Source organism: Salvia splendens, chromosome 1 (assembly GCF_004379255.2).
Source record: "Salvia splendens isolate huo1 chromosome 1, SspV2, whole genome shotgun sequence".
Lineage (NCBI taxonomy): Eukaryota > Viridiplantae > Streptophyta > Magnoliopsida > Lamiales > Lamiaceae > Salvia > Salvia splendens.
Genome location: NC_056032.1, coordinates 37,342,283 through 37,354,839, shown reverse-complemented (window position 1 = coordinate 37,354,839; position 12,557 = coordinate 37,342,283). Strand labels below are relative to the sequence as shown.

Below are 12,557 nucleotides of genomic sequence, written 5' to 3'. Positions count from 1 at the left end.
TGTCTCAAGTACAAGGAGACTCGCACAGATCTTTCAATTGTTTTTCCAAGTGATGCAACGTGCTGTAAATTAGGCTTCTTTCTGGGTGAGAATAGTCTCCAGCTACAAACATATTTTTACTCCTTCCCACTTCAATCCAACTACAACCTGCTGGCTTTTTCAGATCTCTCGTTTTCATCATCTTTCTCATCTCCAACACCCCGTCCCATCTAGCATCAGCAGCGTACATATTTGATAAAACCACGTAGTTTCCTATGTCAGTGGTTTCAGTTCTTAAAAGACGTTCAGCTACAATATGACCTGTATCCACATCATGGTGGGCTCTGCAGGCACCAAGAAGTGTACCCCATAAATTGGCATTTGGTGCAACCAGCATGTAAGTTAGAAAGGATAATGCTTCCTTAATTTTACCGGCCCGACCAAGGAGATCCACCACACATGCGTACTGCTCCATGCTTGGTTCCATGAGATGCACCTGATCTATTGAATTAAAAACTGATAATCCTTCATTAATAAGACCAGCATGACGGCAAGCAGATAAAACAGCAGTGATCACAACATGATCCGGTTTAATACCACACTTGAGCATAAAGTCAAAGACCTTAATTGCTTCCTTGCTCATTCCATGCATAGCGAATCCTCCAACCATAGCCGTGAGCACAACAAGGTCTTTCTGTTGAGTTGATTGATAAAGTTTATATGCAGCACTTATGTTCCCGCATTTTGAGTACACATCTAGAAGAGCTGCCATTAAATGAGCATCATTGAAGCAAGCCCTAATTATGTAGCCATGACACTGTCTCAGCAAGTGCACTGAAGCCATTTGACCACAAACAGGTATTACACTCACAATTGTCATGGGATCAGGCCTTAATCCATGATGCTGTAACTCATGAAACAAGCGGAGAGCCTCACCAGGACACTCGTTCTGGGCATAACCTCGGATCATAAGATTCCAAGTGGTAATATCTCTTTCAGAAATACTATGGAAGATAGTATTTGCATCATCATGCGAACCGTGTTCAAAGTATCCTGAAATCATTGAGTTGCAGGTGACCACATTCCACTTTCCAGATAAGTTATCAAACAGTTTTGATGCGTATTCCATATTTTCACATTTGGCATATGCATCAAGCAGTGCATTTCCGAGAGTGGGTTTTGTATCACCATGCAGAACACCGGATCTCAATGAGAACCCATGAGTTTCTTTAACATTGTTAATTCTGGAAAGAGATGCATAAAGCTGTACCACAGTTAAGATAGTAATGGCATCAGGTTTTACTCCTTCCGCAAACATCAAACACAAGAGATCAGCAAACTGAGTTGTAAGTAGATTTAGTGCAAGAGCATCAAGCATGGTATTCCATGATATTAAATCCTTTTCACAGATGAGTGAAAATGTTCCAAATGCTGCATCTATCCGGCCACATTTCGCATAAAATTTTGTAAAAGCATTTCCAATAGATGTATCCTTGTTTAAAGCTGGCTGCCGCAAAACATACCCGTGTATCTCCTTCCCCACTTGCAGATCATTTAACTGGGCACAAACAGGAAGAATGCTGATCACAGTGATGGCATCCAGTCCAACCATCTTCACACAAACAAAACTACGAAATGTCTCCAACGCTTTCAACCACTGACCATTTGAAGCATACCCAGCAATGATTGAATTCCAGGAAACAGAGTCTCTGAACTTCATTCGATCAAATAAAGACTCTGCTTCTTGTATACGACCAACTCTCAGATAGAAGCCCAAAATAGCATTAATCACTGTTGTTTCATCTTCCCAATCAGAGCGTCTCAACACATAGCAATGGATCTCCTTTCCCAATCTGTCGCAACCAGTCTTCCCCATAGCAGCACAAATACGCAGAACGTTTGCAATGGTGGCATAGTTAGGCATCACCGGCCCTCTAATCATCTCAGTGAAAAGTTGAAAAGCATCTTCCACAAGCTGATTCTCTGCTAAACCTGCAATTGCTGCATTGTATGAAACCACATCTCTATCAGAAATTTCTCCAAAAACAACGCATGCATCCAAAACAAGTCCAGATTTTGCATACATCGACACTAGAGCATTGCCTACCAATGTCTGCGATTCCATCCCAGACTTTATCGCATAGGCATGAACACTCCTCCGAGCACCCCGGGTGCCGGAGCGCGTGCAGACAGGAATGACAATAGCAAGAGTGACGGCACTCGGTTTAGGATCGCGCACAGCACGGAGCATGTTGAAAAACCTCATAACCGTGTGATCGTGGCGGGCGGAACCCGCGAACCCAGACAAGAGAGTGTTCCAAGTGACGGTATCTGGGTCAGGTATTTCGTCGAACAGCTGGTGGCAGTCATCAAGAACTCTGCATTTGGCGTACATGTTGAGCAAAGCTTTGGAAATGAACTGGTAAGAATGATGGCCATCTTTAACGACATGAGCGTGTAGAGATTTCCCCAATTTGATACCTGATATTGCCGCACATGATTTAAGAACATCAGCTAAAACTTGATAACTGGAGTCATAGTTTCTCCTTTGGAGTAAGAGGGAAAGAGCTTCTTTTATTGCACCCATAGCCGTGGAAACCTAATTAGTCAGCGTATACCAGCGTCAAAGCCCTCACTTTTCTGTACAACTTAGTTTCCCTCTCCTCCTCATTCACTACTTTCTTCTGTGTCAAGATGAAAAAATTCAGGGCTGGGCCAACAGTGGAATGGTTTTGGACGGATGGTCCAAACCTGTTTTGGTCTTTTGGAGATTTGTAGGCGGCGTTTGAAATGGCACCGCACCGGAGAGGAGGAGAAGGCCAGTATTACTTAATTTTAAATGAGATGTAAAATGATGAGCTATGATGAAGTAAATAAATTAGGGTACCGGATGAAATGTTCATATTTTTATAGTTAGATAAAATTGGAATTTGCATATATTTTTATCTTTTTTTTTTTGAAGTGCTTCCTTTTTCCATTAAAAATAAAATATTTTTTTTTTAGGATTATCTTATTCAAAATTAAACTTTTCCTTAAATGGAAACAAGTCTATCTCTACTTTTTCATCTTTCTTACTTTACTCTCTTTTCATTAACTCACAAAATAACCCTACATAAAATCTCGTGTCGATCCCCAAATATTACATATTTAATGGGATAGAGGGAGTAATTATTCTAATTTGATTGTTGGAAAAAAGTATAATGTTCGTTCATTAAAATTTGTCACTTATTTTCATTTTCGTGAATTTTTAAAAATTTACCGCCTATCCTTTTTACGTTACTTAATAAACTCCATATTCCACTACGTCATTATAAAATTATTGTAAACTTTTTAAACACACCTTCTATTACTCCTAACTCACATTCTATTACATTATTAAAACCTGAATCAAACGGTCACAAATTGTAAAACATGTTCTAGGACATTAGGCAGGATCATATTTTCATTTTTATTTTTTGCCATCCGACTTCACTGTAGTCTGCCGCTCCCCACCTCCGGCCATGGCGCTCATACTTTCAGCCAGCTTCTCAATGCCGCACTGCCACCGCCAAACTCAATTTCAGGTATTCCAACTAACAACTTTGTTTTTCTTTCAACAAAATCCAAGAGTTGTATTACTATATCAGAACAAGAGAAATGAGAAAACAAACCTATTTAATTTTAAATAATGTATATATTTCTGTTCTATGTTGCGGCGCTTCTCTAATTGACGAAGTATTGGGTATCAGTATCACTTTGTTTTACTATGTTTTGATGTTTGAGCTTAAAATATGAATTGTAAATGTCTCTTGAGTTTAATTAGTTCCCTTTGCTCATTAGGGTTTTTATAATAATGCGGGTTGTGATGTATTTTGAATTAGCTGATGCTATATATTTTTGTATCTACCTCTCGAAATATTACTATCTGATTTCGGAAATGATAATTAGTGAAAATCATCTTTTTGTATGTACCTCTGGAAATATGTGTCTGTCTTAGCTGAGTGTTTAGTTTGAATTTTCTTTACAAGTTAAAACTGCGGAATTATAGATGCATACAATAGCGGCTGCAGCTGGTTGTTGTTAGACAGACTCTTTGAATCTTCTCCTCTCTCACAGGAGATAAAATCTTCTATTAACCAAACCCTCATCTGTCTACTCTGCTTTTTAATTGAGTATGTTTGTCAGCTTGTGGCAATGTTAAAGATGGCCACATTGTCTACTGTCTAGAATTTAGTCGATGCATGATGGAAACCCAAATACAACTACTGATTTGAAGCTCGAGTATGAACAGACCACAATCTGGAATTTGAGATAATTGCGCATTTGAATGCCAAAATATGTGACTTGCTTACTTTTGTCCTAAGAATGTTTCATATACTCCCTTAACAGTTAACACGCGATGAGTACTTTATGAATAGTAAGTCAGGCTGTGTTTGCAATCTTTCTTCTATGCTATCTGGTTACTAGGATGCTCTTGTTTGGCACTTATCAATCTATTTGCTTGCTTTAGTTTCTTATGATAATAATAGTATAATATTATATGACCCGTATTTCATACCATTTGATATGTTGTTATAACTATATATAGCTTTTTTTGCTGCAGGCATCTTACTCAAGGAGATTAACTGGTGGAAGACTTTCAAATTCACTAACCAGCCAAGCAGGTACTTTTCACTTAGCTTGATGTGCCGTCAGTTAGGATGAGATGCAATTCTTTGTGGAGCGTCCCCATTAACATGGAATTGTTTAGAAAAAGATGTAAAAGGGTAATTGGAATAAAAAAACATAACTTTCTGCAGTTTTTAACCAACCGAATATATAATGAAATTGAATATATTGATGCACTCCTTAGAAGACCTTTCCGCTAAGTATTTGACATGCCAGTTGCATTTGAGTGATGACTTGCTTTTCTTCTTCAGGCTTCAGTATATGATTCTGTACAGAATTTTGGGCTTTCATGTTCTTCTTTTGTTCTTAACTAAAGGATTTTTACCATAAGAATTATGTCAAAACGCATACACTGGGTGTGGCCAACAGCTTACTTACTAGATTTCTTTGTGCTTTTCCCCTTTCTCCACTATATTTACCTCTTCTGATATTCCTACAATCCTACTTCATATTTCTTGTTACCTTAATGACATGCCTGTTCTTACTAAACTTCAGACTCAACAGGAAGAAAAATAAGGAATATTGATTGTGCAACACTAGCTAATTTTTTTCTCCCTGTATAGGTATAATCCCTAAGAAAATAAACCATCAATACATAATGCTTATGCTGGGAAATAAAATGAATTTAAATTAGGAGAAGCAGTTAGTTATTTTTCTAGGAAGAAGAGGTGTGCTGTTTAGGCCATTCATCCATAACTGATCTGCCCTGGCTGAGTATGATAAACATAGTCGTATCTAAAAAAACATCACAATAATATTTATGCTGGACAATCAGAGGTAGACATTTTTTAAGGAGTTTGTAGTTGTCTAGTTTAAAGAAAGCAGGTGCGTAAATGACATACAGAGTAAAGTTTGTGTAACTGCGACAGTGAAAAAGCATGTATCAGGCAAGTATTGTGGTGAAGGCATGATTTCATCGACGGGGAGGCATTCAAGAGAGTGGGTCGATATAGGTGGTGCATGTTGTTGTGTACATGTCCAGATTTCAGGGTTTTGGATGGGGCCAGATGCAGAAGACGGATGGGGTTTCGTAGAAGCCACTGTATATATGTGGTAATTAAAAATTATTCAACTTCAGCATGTGCTAGTATTTTGCATCTAAATTTCTCCCCCTAATTCCAAGGTCTAAACTATTATCTCTAACAGGCGAGAGGTTGGTTCATCCCCCAGGCTTCAACTCGAATATTGTGAGCATGTTAAATTAGAGGGCGTCTAACTTACATACTTATTTGGTAACATCACAATTTATTTGCGTATATAGAATATTTGGATATAGCTTGTGACTTATTGATGTGTATTTTAGGTACTCACAAGCACTCAAGTTTAACTGCAAGATTACAGCCAAAGTTGTACTCCCTCAGTCTGAACTATTTTATTATTACTTCGTCCCTAAAACGTATGAACTTTCTATTTTATTTAAAAAATACAATACTCCTACACATCATTTTATTTACAACTTATACCATTACCCTACACTACTAATGACGTGGAGCTCACTATTCATTAATACTACTTATACTACCATTTATCTCAGAGGGAGTAATACTTTGAGGTTGAACCATAGGGAGGCGTCAGCTTGTTTAATGCAATAAAGAAATAAACCATAAAATTTTGATTCTGATGGGAAAAGTTTAGAAAACAAGTTTGAAAACTGAAAAATCTAATTTAAAGTTTACACGAATGGAAAGAAGAAGAATTGTTACTCCAAGCACTTCATTAGACTAAATAATACTTCCTCCACTTTACCCGTGTTTCTCCATTTTATCCGTGTTGGCACATTTCTTTTCTTTTTGGGCCGTCCCACTTTAAGTAAGGCATTTCCTTTCATGGCAAAAATAACACTCTATCTCTTGCTTACTTTATCTTATGGGAATTGTCGATGAGTGTATGACTGGGGAAACGTCGTGACAATTGATGAGTGTATGACTGGGGAAACATCGTGACAATTGAGCAACCGGCATTCGTAAGTTGGTTCATACTATGGGGAAAGAGAATTAACTGAAGCTGATGATTGCTTCCGTCACTGATTTTGTTAGTAAATTTTTCCGATTAGGGAGGCGGAAGATTGGGTAGCGACGCTTAGCCAGGAATTCACTACAAAAATTTTCATTTTAGAGAAGGGGCATTTGGTTTTATGTATATATATGAAAGTTTATAATAAAGAAGCCTCCTCTACGTTATTCTCGCTTTTATGTTACTATTTATCAGCTCTAATTATTTATTACAATTATTTCAAAAAAGTCAATCAAATCGGGAGTACTAGATTGGCTCCCGAGATCAACGGTATAGGCACGGATGGTCATTGGGTGCTGGGGAGGGTGCCGATCAGCAATTACAGCACAATGAGCGCCAATAGCCGATCAATGCCCATTGTGAGTGTAATAGAGAGAGCCCTCCAAAAAATTCCTCAAGAGCCCTGCCACATTCCTCCCAACAGCCATCCAATCTATTTGTATTTGTTAAATATTAAAACAAAATCAATTGGGGTAAAAAAACATAGAAAACATGTAAACACACAAATGAAATCGATATTGGATCGGTTGCGGGGCTGCCAACTCCAGCTCTGCTTGCACAAGTCATTCCGATTCGCAATTTATCTGGGCCTCCAGCTCTACTTGTACGCATCGTTCCAGTTCACGGTTTATATGGGCCTCCAGCTCTGCTTGCACGCATCCAATTCATGGTTAATCAGGGCACACGACTCGTCCAACAAGGCTTACAAAATAAACTTATCAATTGGATCTTCATCACCACCGAAAGCCATTTTTTGAGAGACTAAAAAAGTTAGTTAGGTATGGAAGATTGAAGTGAGAAAATTGGATGAAAAAATGAAATGAGAATGGGATATTTTATAGGTAAAATTAAGAATTAAATAAATGAAATAAACACGACGGCGCACGCTCGGCGGTTAGTAGAGCAAAAAAATTTATCTTCGTTTTACCACAAATATTTCACGAGAAAATCGCGTATATAGGCCACTTGGCCTTTAAAATAACGCAAATGTACCCATTTTGTTATCAATTCCATTTATGGGAAAAACGCCGATGAAGTTGGCGTGTTTATAAGTAAAAACGCCAGTGAGATTGGCGTGTCTATACTGTAAAACGCCAACATAGTTGGCGTTTTACAATGGCACCGTATCTTGCTCGTATTTTTAACCAAAATACTTAAATTTGAACACGCCAATCTTGATGGCGTCTTTACTAAATAAAACGCCAAGGTCATTGGCGTGTTTAACGTAAAAAACGCCAACCTGATCGGCGTCTTTACTAAAAGACGCCAACACCATTGGCGTCTTTGTTCAGAGGCATATACTAGCAGCAGACAGTCGCGAAAAATTAACACCACAGACCCACTTCGCGATTTTCTCTAGCAGCGGCCAAATCCTTCGCAAATTCGTCCGTGTCTTTGTGATTTCGCCATCCATTCATCAATCGGTGCTAGTTTTCCCCAAATTCGTCCAATTTATTCGGTTAGTATGCTTATCTTTTACATTATTAGAGTAATTGTTGGATACTTAGCTAGGGTTTGTAATGTGTTGCGATTTGAGTTGAAATATTGTGCATATGGATTATTTGTATGACGTTAGTGTTGATTATTATGTTGGATTGTTTGGGTTAAGTGAATTTGTGTATAAATTTGATTATAAACCAAAATCGTAGGGTTTGATAGCTTAAAAATTGGGCAAATTGATTTGGTTTATGTGGGTTTTGGTTAATGTCTTTTTTTAGTTTGAAATGTTAATTTTGTGTACATTGTTAGGTTGAAATTGAAATTGTTAGGTTGGTTAAACTAAAATTGGGTAAGTTGAATTGGTGGAAAATTGATGTATATTGTTTATTTGAACTGTTACTTTTGTGTAGGTGAATTGTGTTATGATGTTGAAGTTGTGTATTGTGAATTGTTTGATATAGGTGTTCCATTTTGTGATATTGTATTAAATTGTTTGTAATTATTGAATTTGTTTAGGTTTGTTTGTTGTTTAATTTGGAATATGAATGTTGTGTAGGTGATTTATGGCATCTTCTTCAACTTCTCGTCGTCGGCTCTTATGTGGTCCTGAGGACCCCTCCGTATTATATCTGCAGAGACAACACGTCTCTAATAACATATGGGCAGGAGTGCCATCGGAAGACGTACGGTGTAGAAGATACGAAGGAATCATATGGGATGTTCCCATAAATCCTCGTGTTTTGGCGGTTATAGATGAGATGGGGTTCGGCAGGATGTTGAGGTGTGGTCAACCGAAAGACATTGACCACCATCTTATCACCGCTTTGATTGAACGTTGGAGGCCAGAGACTCACACGTTTCACTTTCCAGTCGGTGAAGCGACTGTGAGCTTAGAGGACGTGGAGGTCTTATGAGGCCTCAAAACTGACGGTGAGCCTCTGACGGGTTACATCCCCACTAAGGATGTCAACTATTGGAAGTATGTTTGTTTGGATTTTCTTGGCTTTATTCCAGATGCAGTTGATCTAAAAGAATTGAACTGGAAGCAGACAAGCTTATCAAATCAACTGCGGATTGAGTTGAGTGATGACCACGAGCAATACATGTACAATCAACGTGCTCGTGTGTATTGTCTGCTGTTACTGGGTGGTCTACTGATCCCGAACGCTACCGGTAATAAAATTCCCTTCTTCTACCTTCAGTTTTTCATGGATATAGAACAATGTGCTAGCTATAGCTGGGGAGGTGCGACTCTTGCCTGCTTGTACCACAATCTATGTGAAGCTGCACTTGGTAAGAGGACCGATGTCGGGGGAGCTCTTACATTGTTACAGCTGTGGGCTTGGGAAAGAATCCCAATTATTAGACCGCAGATGCTGAACCCCGCGCCCGTAGACTACTTACCATGTGCAGTCGCGTAAGTTGTCCACTAATTACTCTTTTAAGCATAATTTTTATTGATTTTTGTGTTGTTCGCTCATAATTTAATTTTTGTAGATGGACTGGTCGGGCCTCTTATGTAAAAGCACCGGGGCATTGCATTGAAACTTTCAGAGATCAGTTCTCAACAATGCATGCCAATCAGGTAATTTACGTAAACTAAATTGTTGCTAGTGTGTTGTTTTGATTGAACTTGTTTTGACTAAATAAGTTTCATATTTAGTTTATTTGGAGGCCGTATGAATCGCGAAATCTGCCGGATGTTTGTGTTGCCGGTCGTCCTATATGGACGTCGATGACAACACTAATCTGCTGGAATATGGTTGAGCCACACATGCCACAGCGGGTGTTGCGACAATTTGGGATTGTCCAACCTTATATCCCGATTGTCGACCGGTTCCACGGATCTGATTTTACGAAACAGGATCGACGTGGCAAAGCAGGTCGGAACTGGGTTCAGTGGCACGCCAATCATATACAAGATTGGCATAATAGGCACGACACGGTGTATGTTGATTTGGAGTACTCATTGGTGCCTGTTGCTACTGATGAGTACATGGATTGGTTTCGCCGGATAACCGTGGTGTACCTAACAAAACCTGGGGTGCATTCTCATGAGGGCTTCCATGAAACGGCGGCCTCTCATCACTACGCGGTAGATTTCAACAACTTTTCTTTGTTTATATTCATAAGATGAAATGTAATTAACACTGAAAATTGTAGGTGGAGACCCTTCACAAAATACGCCACTTTCTTAGGGAGCAAGACATGTCAGGACGGCCGGATTTATTCACCATTTCGAGAATGGTTGAAGATGGCCTCCAGATATGTGGGGAAGCTGAGACGATGGACCACCGTCCTTCACAGCGCTCTGAGCTGGACCTTGACATGCCCGTGCGGCAAAAAGCGAAGCGGCGTGGAAAGAAGAAAGTTGGTGGAGAGTCGTCATCATCAAGGATGGATACTCAGTTGGTTGATGATTCTGATGACGATTTTGTGGCTCCACCTCCACCAAGATCTGTCGTGCGGGGTCGTCACTCAGTCAGCCACACGGGTGGTATAGGAGAAGATTTCGGTCTCAGCGATCAACAATCTCCACCTCGGTCTTCTGCGAGAGACGACATTGATTTAGAGAATGCCGTCGTTGAAGATACTCCTCCGTCTAGAATCCCTAAGACCAGCATCGGGAAGGGAATCCGTAGTCTGTTTATGCGTAAAAGGCGAGACGAGTGAACGTTGCCCGAACTTTTTATTTTGGTGTTTTTACATTGATTTGAACGCTTTATATAAGTAATTTGATATATTGTATTGATATTGGTGTTTTTTCATTCATTTGGCGTATGTATATTAGTAATTTGATAAATCCGCTTTTTATACGTGTGCATGTTGATAATTTGAACTCTTATAAGTTGGATTGGTACATTTTTTTGAAACACGCCACTCACGATGGCGTTTTTAACTTGAAACATTTTTCCAATCTTTTGCCACGCCAAGGCTGAGTTTCTGAACAAACACGCCAAGCTTACTTGGCGTTTTTTAAAACACGCCAACGTCGATGGCGTTTTTCCTATAAAACGCCATATTCAGTGGCGTTTTTTTAAACACGCCACTCAAGATGGCGTGTCTAAGTCCGAAATTTTTTTTGCAATTTTCTGCCACACCGAGGTTGAGGTTCTGAACAAACACGCCAATCGGCGTTGGCGTCTTTAAAACACGCCAACGAAATAGGCGTTTCTAGATAAAAAACGCCAACTTAGATGACGTTTTTTAACACAAACCCGCCAACTTAGATGGCGTTTTTAGGAAAAACGCCATCTTGAGTGGCGTTTTTAATAAACTAAATTCTACGTTTTGCATATTCTATGACTCGCCAAAATATTAGTAAAATAGAACAAACAGAACAATGTTCTATTCAATAAATAACTACGACGCCGCCAAAATATAAGTAAAACAGAACAAACAGAACAATAGGCATATGCAATAGGCAAACATTTCTTATTAGCATCAAATCCAACGGCAATAAGAATTTTACCTCGATATCGTCCACGTAGATGAGTTCCATCAACGGTTAAAACTGGTTTGCATAGTTGAAAAGCCTCCACAGCTGGACCAAAAGCCCAAAATACGTACTTGAAAACCTTGTTCATACCGTTGCTTAATCTTTCATCATGTAACCATTCGACAATTGTGCCAGGATTTTGTCTTTGCAACTCATTCAAATAACCTGGTAAAACTTTGAAATTCCACGCCCACGAACCATACACAAGCTCAATAGCTGTCCTCCGAGCATACCATGCTTTCTTGTAACTAACTTTCACATGAAATCTATTTTCAATATCCGCCACAATTGCTTTTACCTTGTAGCAAGGATCGTTTTCTATCTGATGTCGAACACTCAACGCTATCATACCCGACGAAAGATTAGCGTGCCCATTATAATTACGATCCCCCATGCAAGTATGAGTAGTGCTAAACACTCTAATTTGCCAGTGTTCATCATGCTTCCTCAATGTTGCTCGGCACTCCTACAAACATGGCGGTAAGGACTTATCTTTCGGATTTCCTTGTGGCCACTTACAAACTGCATGCCATCTTTTTCTTTTACTTTCAACAACTGTATATTGTCGGATTTTTTCCAAATGCCAAAAAGTCACAGCTGACTTCAATTCCAATTTGGTTTTAAATTTAGTATGCAAACCGACATTGCTCGGATCTTTTTCACTCCAATAATGCACATTGAGATCATCAGACTCAAAGTTTTTTGGATCAAAACTATCATATGGACCTGGTAAGGTGCGAAAATAGTTCATACCAGGCTGTGGGAACTGTGGAACTACTCTTTCTCGTACTGCTCTTCCTCCAATTGATGTTTCGCCAACCACTGTTTCTCCAACCGGAATGGATGTTCTTTGAGCAACAAATTGGTCCTCATCCGACGAAGCACCATCTGAATCTGTACTATCCGGATCGATATCTTCAGAATCATAAGGTGATTGTGGATCAAGAAAGTCGGCTTTATCAAGACCAATTATGTCCTC

The 12,557-nt window shown here is 39.2% G+C and overlaps 3 protein-coding genes across 9 annotated transcripts; 2 read left to right on the top strand and 1 right to left on the bottom strand.

The window, feature by feature from the left end:
* Positions 1–4: 4 nt before the first annotated feature.
* On the bottom strand, positions 5–2,830 carry LOC121749218 (putative pentatricopeptide repeat-containing protein At5g08490). Of its 2 annotated transcripts, XM_042143812.1 has the most exons (2): positions 2,461–2,830; positions 5–2,357 (listed from the first exon to the last, which is right to left on the bottom strand). In XM_042143812.1, the coding sequence occupies exons 1-2, from the start codon at positions 2,475–2,477 to the stop codon at positions 5–7; spliced, it is 2,370 nt and encodes a 789-aa protein (XP_041999746.1). In that variant the 5' UTR covers positions 2,478–2,830. The 2 variants fall into 2 exon arrangements, with proteins under 2 accessions (XP_041999746.1, XP_041999743.1); XM_042143809.1 differs by having other exon boundaries at positions 5–2,830.
* Positions 2,831–3,358: 528 nt separating this feature from the next.
* LOC121799641 lies at positions 3,359–6,021 on the top strand. Of its 5 annotated transcripts, XM_042199077.1 has the most exons (5): positions 3,359–3,542; positions 4,547–4,622; positions 5,478–5,679; positions 5,773–5,858; positions 5,930–6,021. In XM_042199077.1, the coding sequence occupies exons 1-4, from the start codon at positions 3,480–3,482 to the stop codon at positions 5,840–5,842; spliced, it is 411 nt and encodes a 136-aa protein (XP_042055011.1). In that variant the 5' UTR covers positions 3,359–3,479; the 3' UTR covers positions 5,843–5,858; positions 5,930–6,021. The 5 variants fall into 5 exon arrangements, with proteins under 5 accessions (XP_042055011.1, XP_042055003.1, XP_042055018.1 ...); XM_042199069.1 differs by having other exon boundaries at positions 5,773–6,021; XM_042199084.1 differs by having other exon boundaries at positions 3,363–3,542; positions 4,562–4,622; positions 5,773–6,021.
* A 1,937-nt stretch (positions 6,022–7,958) lies between these two features.
* Positions 7,959–10,892, top strand: LOC121749193 (serine/threonine-protein phosphatase 7 long form homolog). 2 transcript variants are annotated; one of them, XM_042143791.1, is made up of 5 exons: positions 8,082–8,098; positions 8,636–9,496; positions 9,577–9,664; positions 9,743–10,174; positions 10,243–10,892. In XM_042143791.1, the coding sequence occupies exons 2-5, from the start codon at positions 9,183–9,185 to the stop codon at positions 10,750–10,752; spliced, it is 1,344 nt and encodes a 447-aa protein (XP_041999725.1). In that variant the 5' UTR covers positions 8,082–8,098; positions 8,636–9,182; the 3' UTR covers positions 10,753–10,892. The 2 variants fall into 2 exon arrangements, with proteins under 2 accessions (XP_041999720.1, XP_041999725.1); XM_042143786.1 differs by having other exon boundaries at positions 7,959–9,496.
* The last annotated feature ends 1,665 nt before the right edge of the window (positions 10,893–12,557 follow it).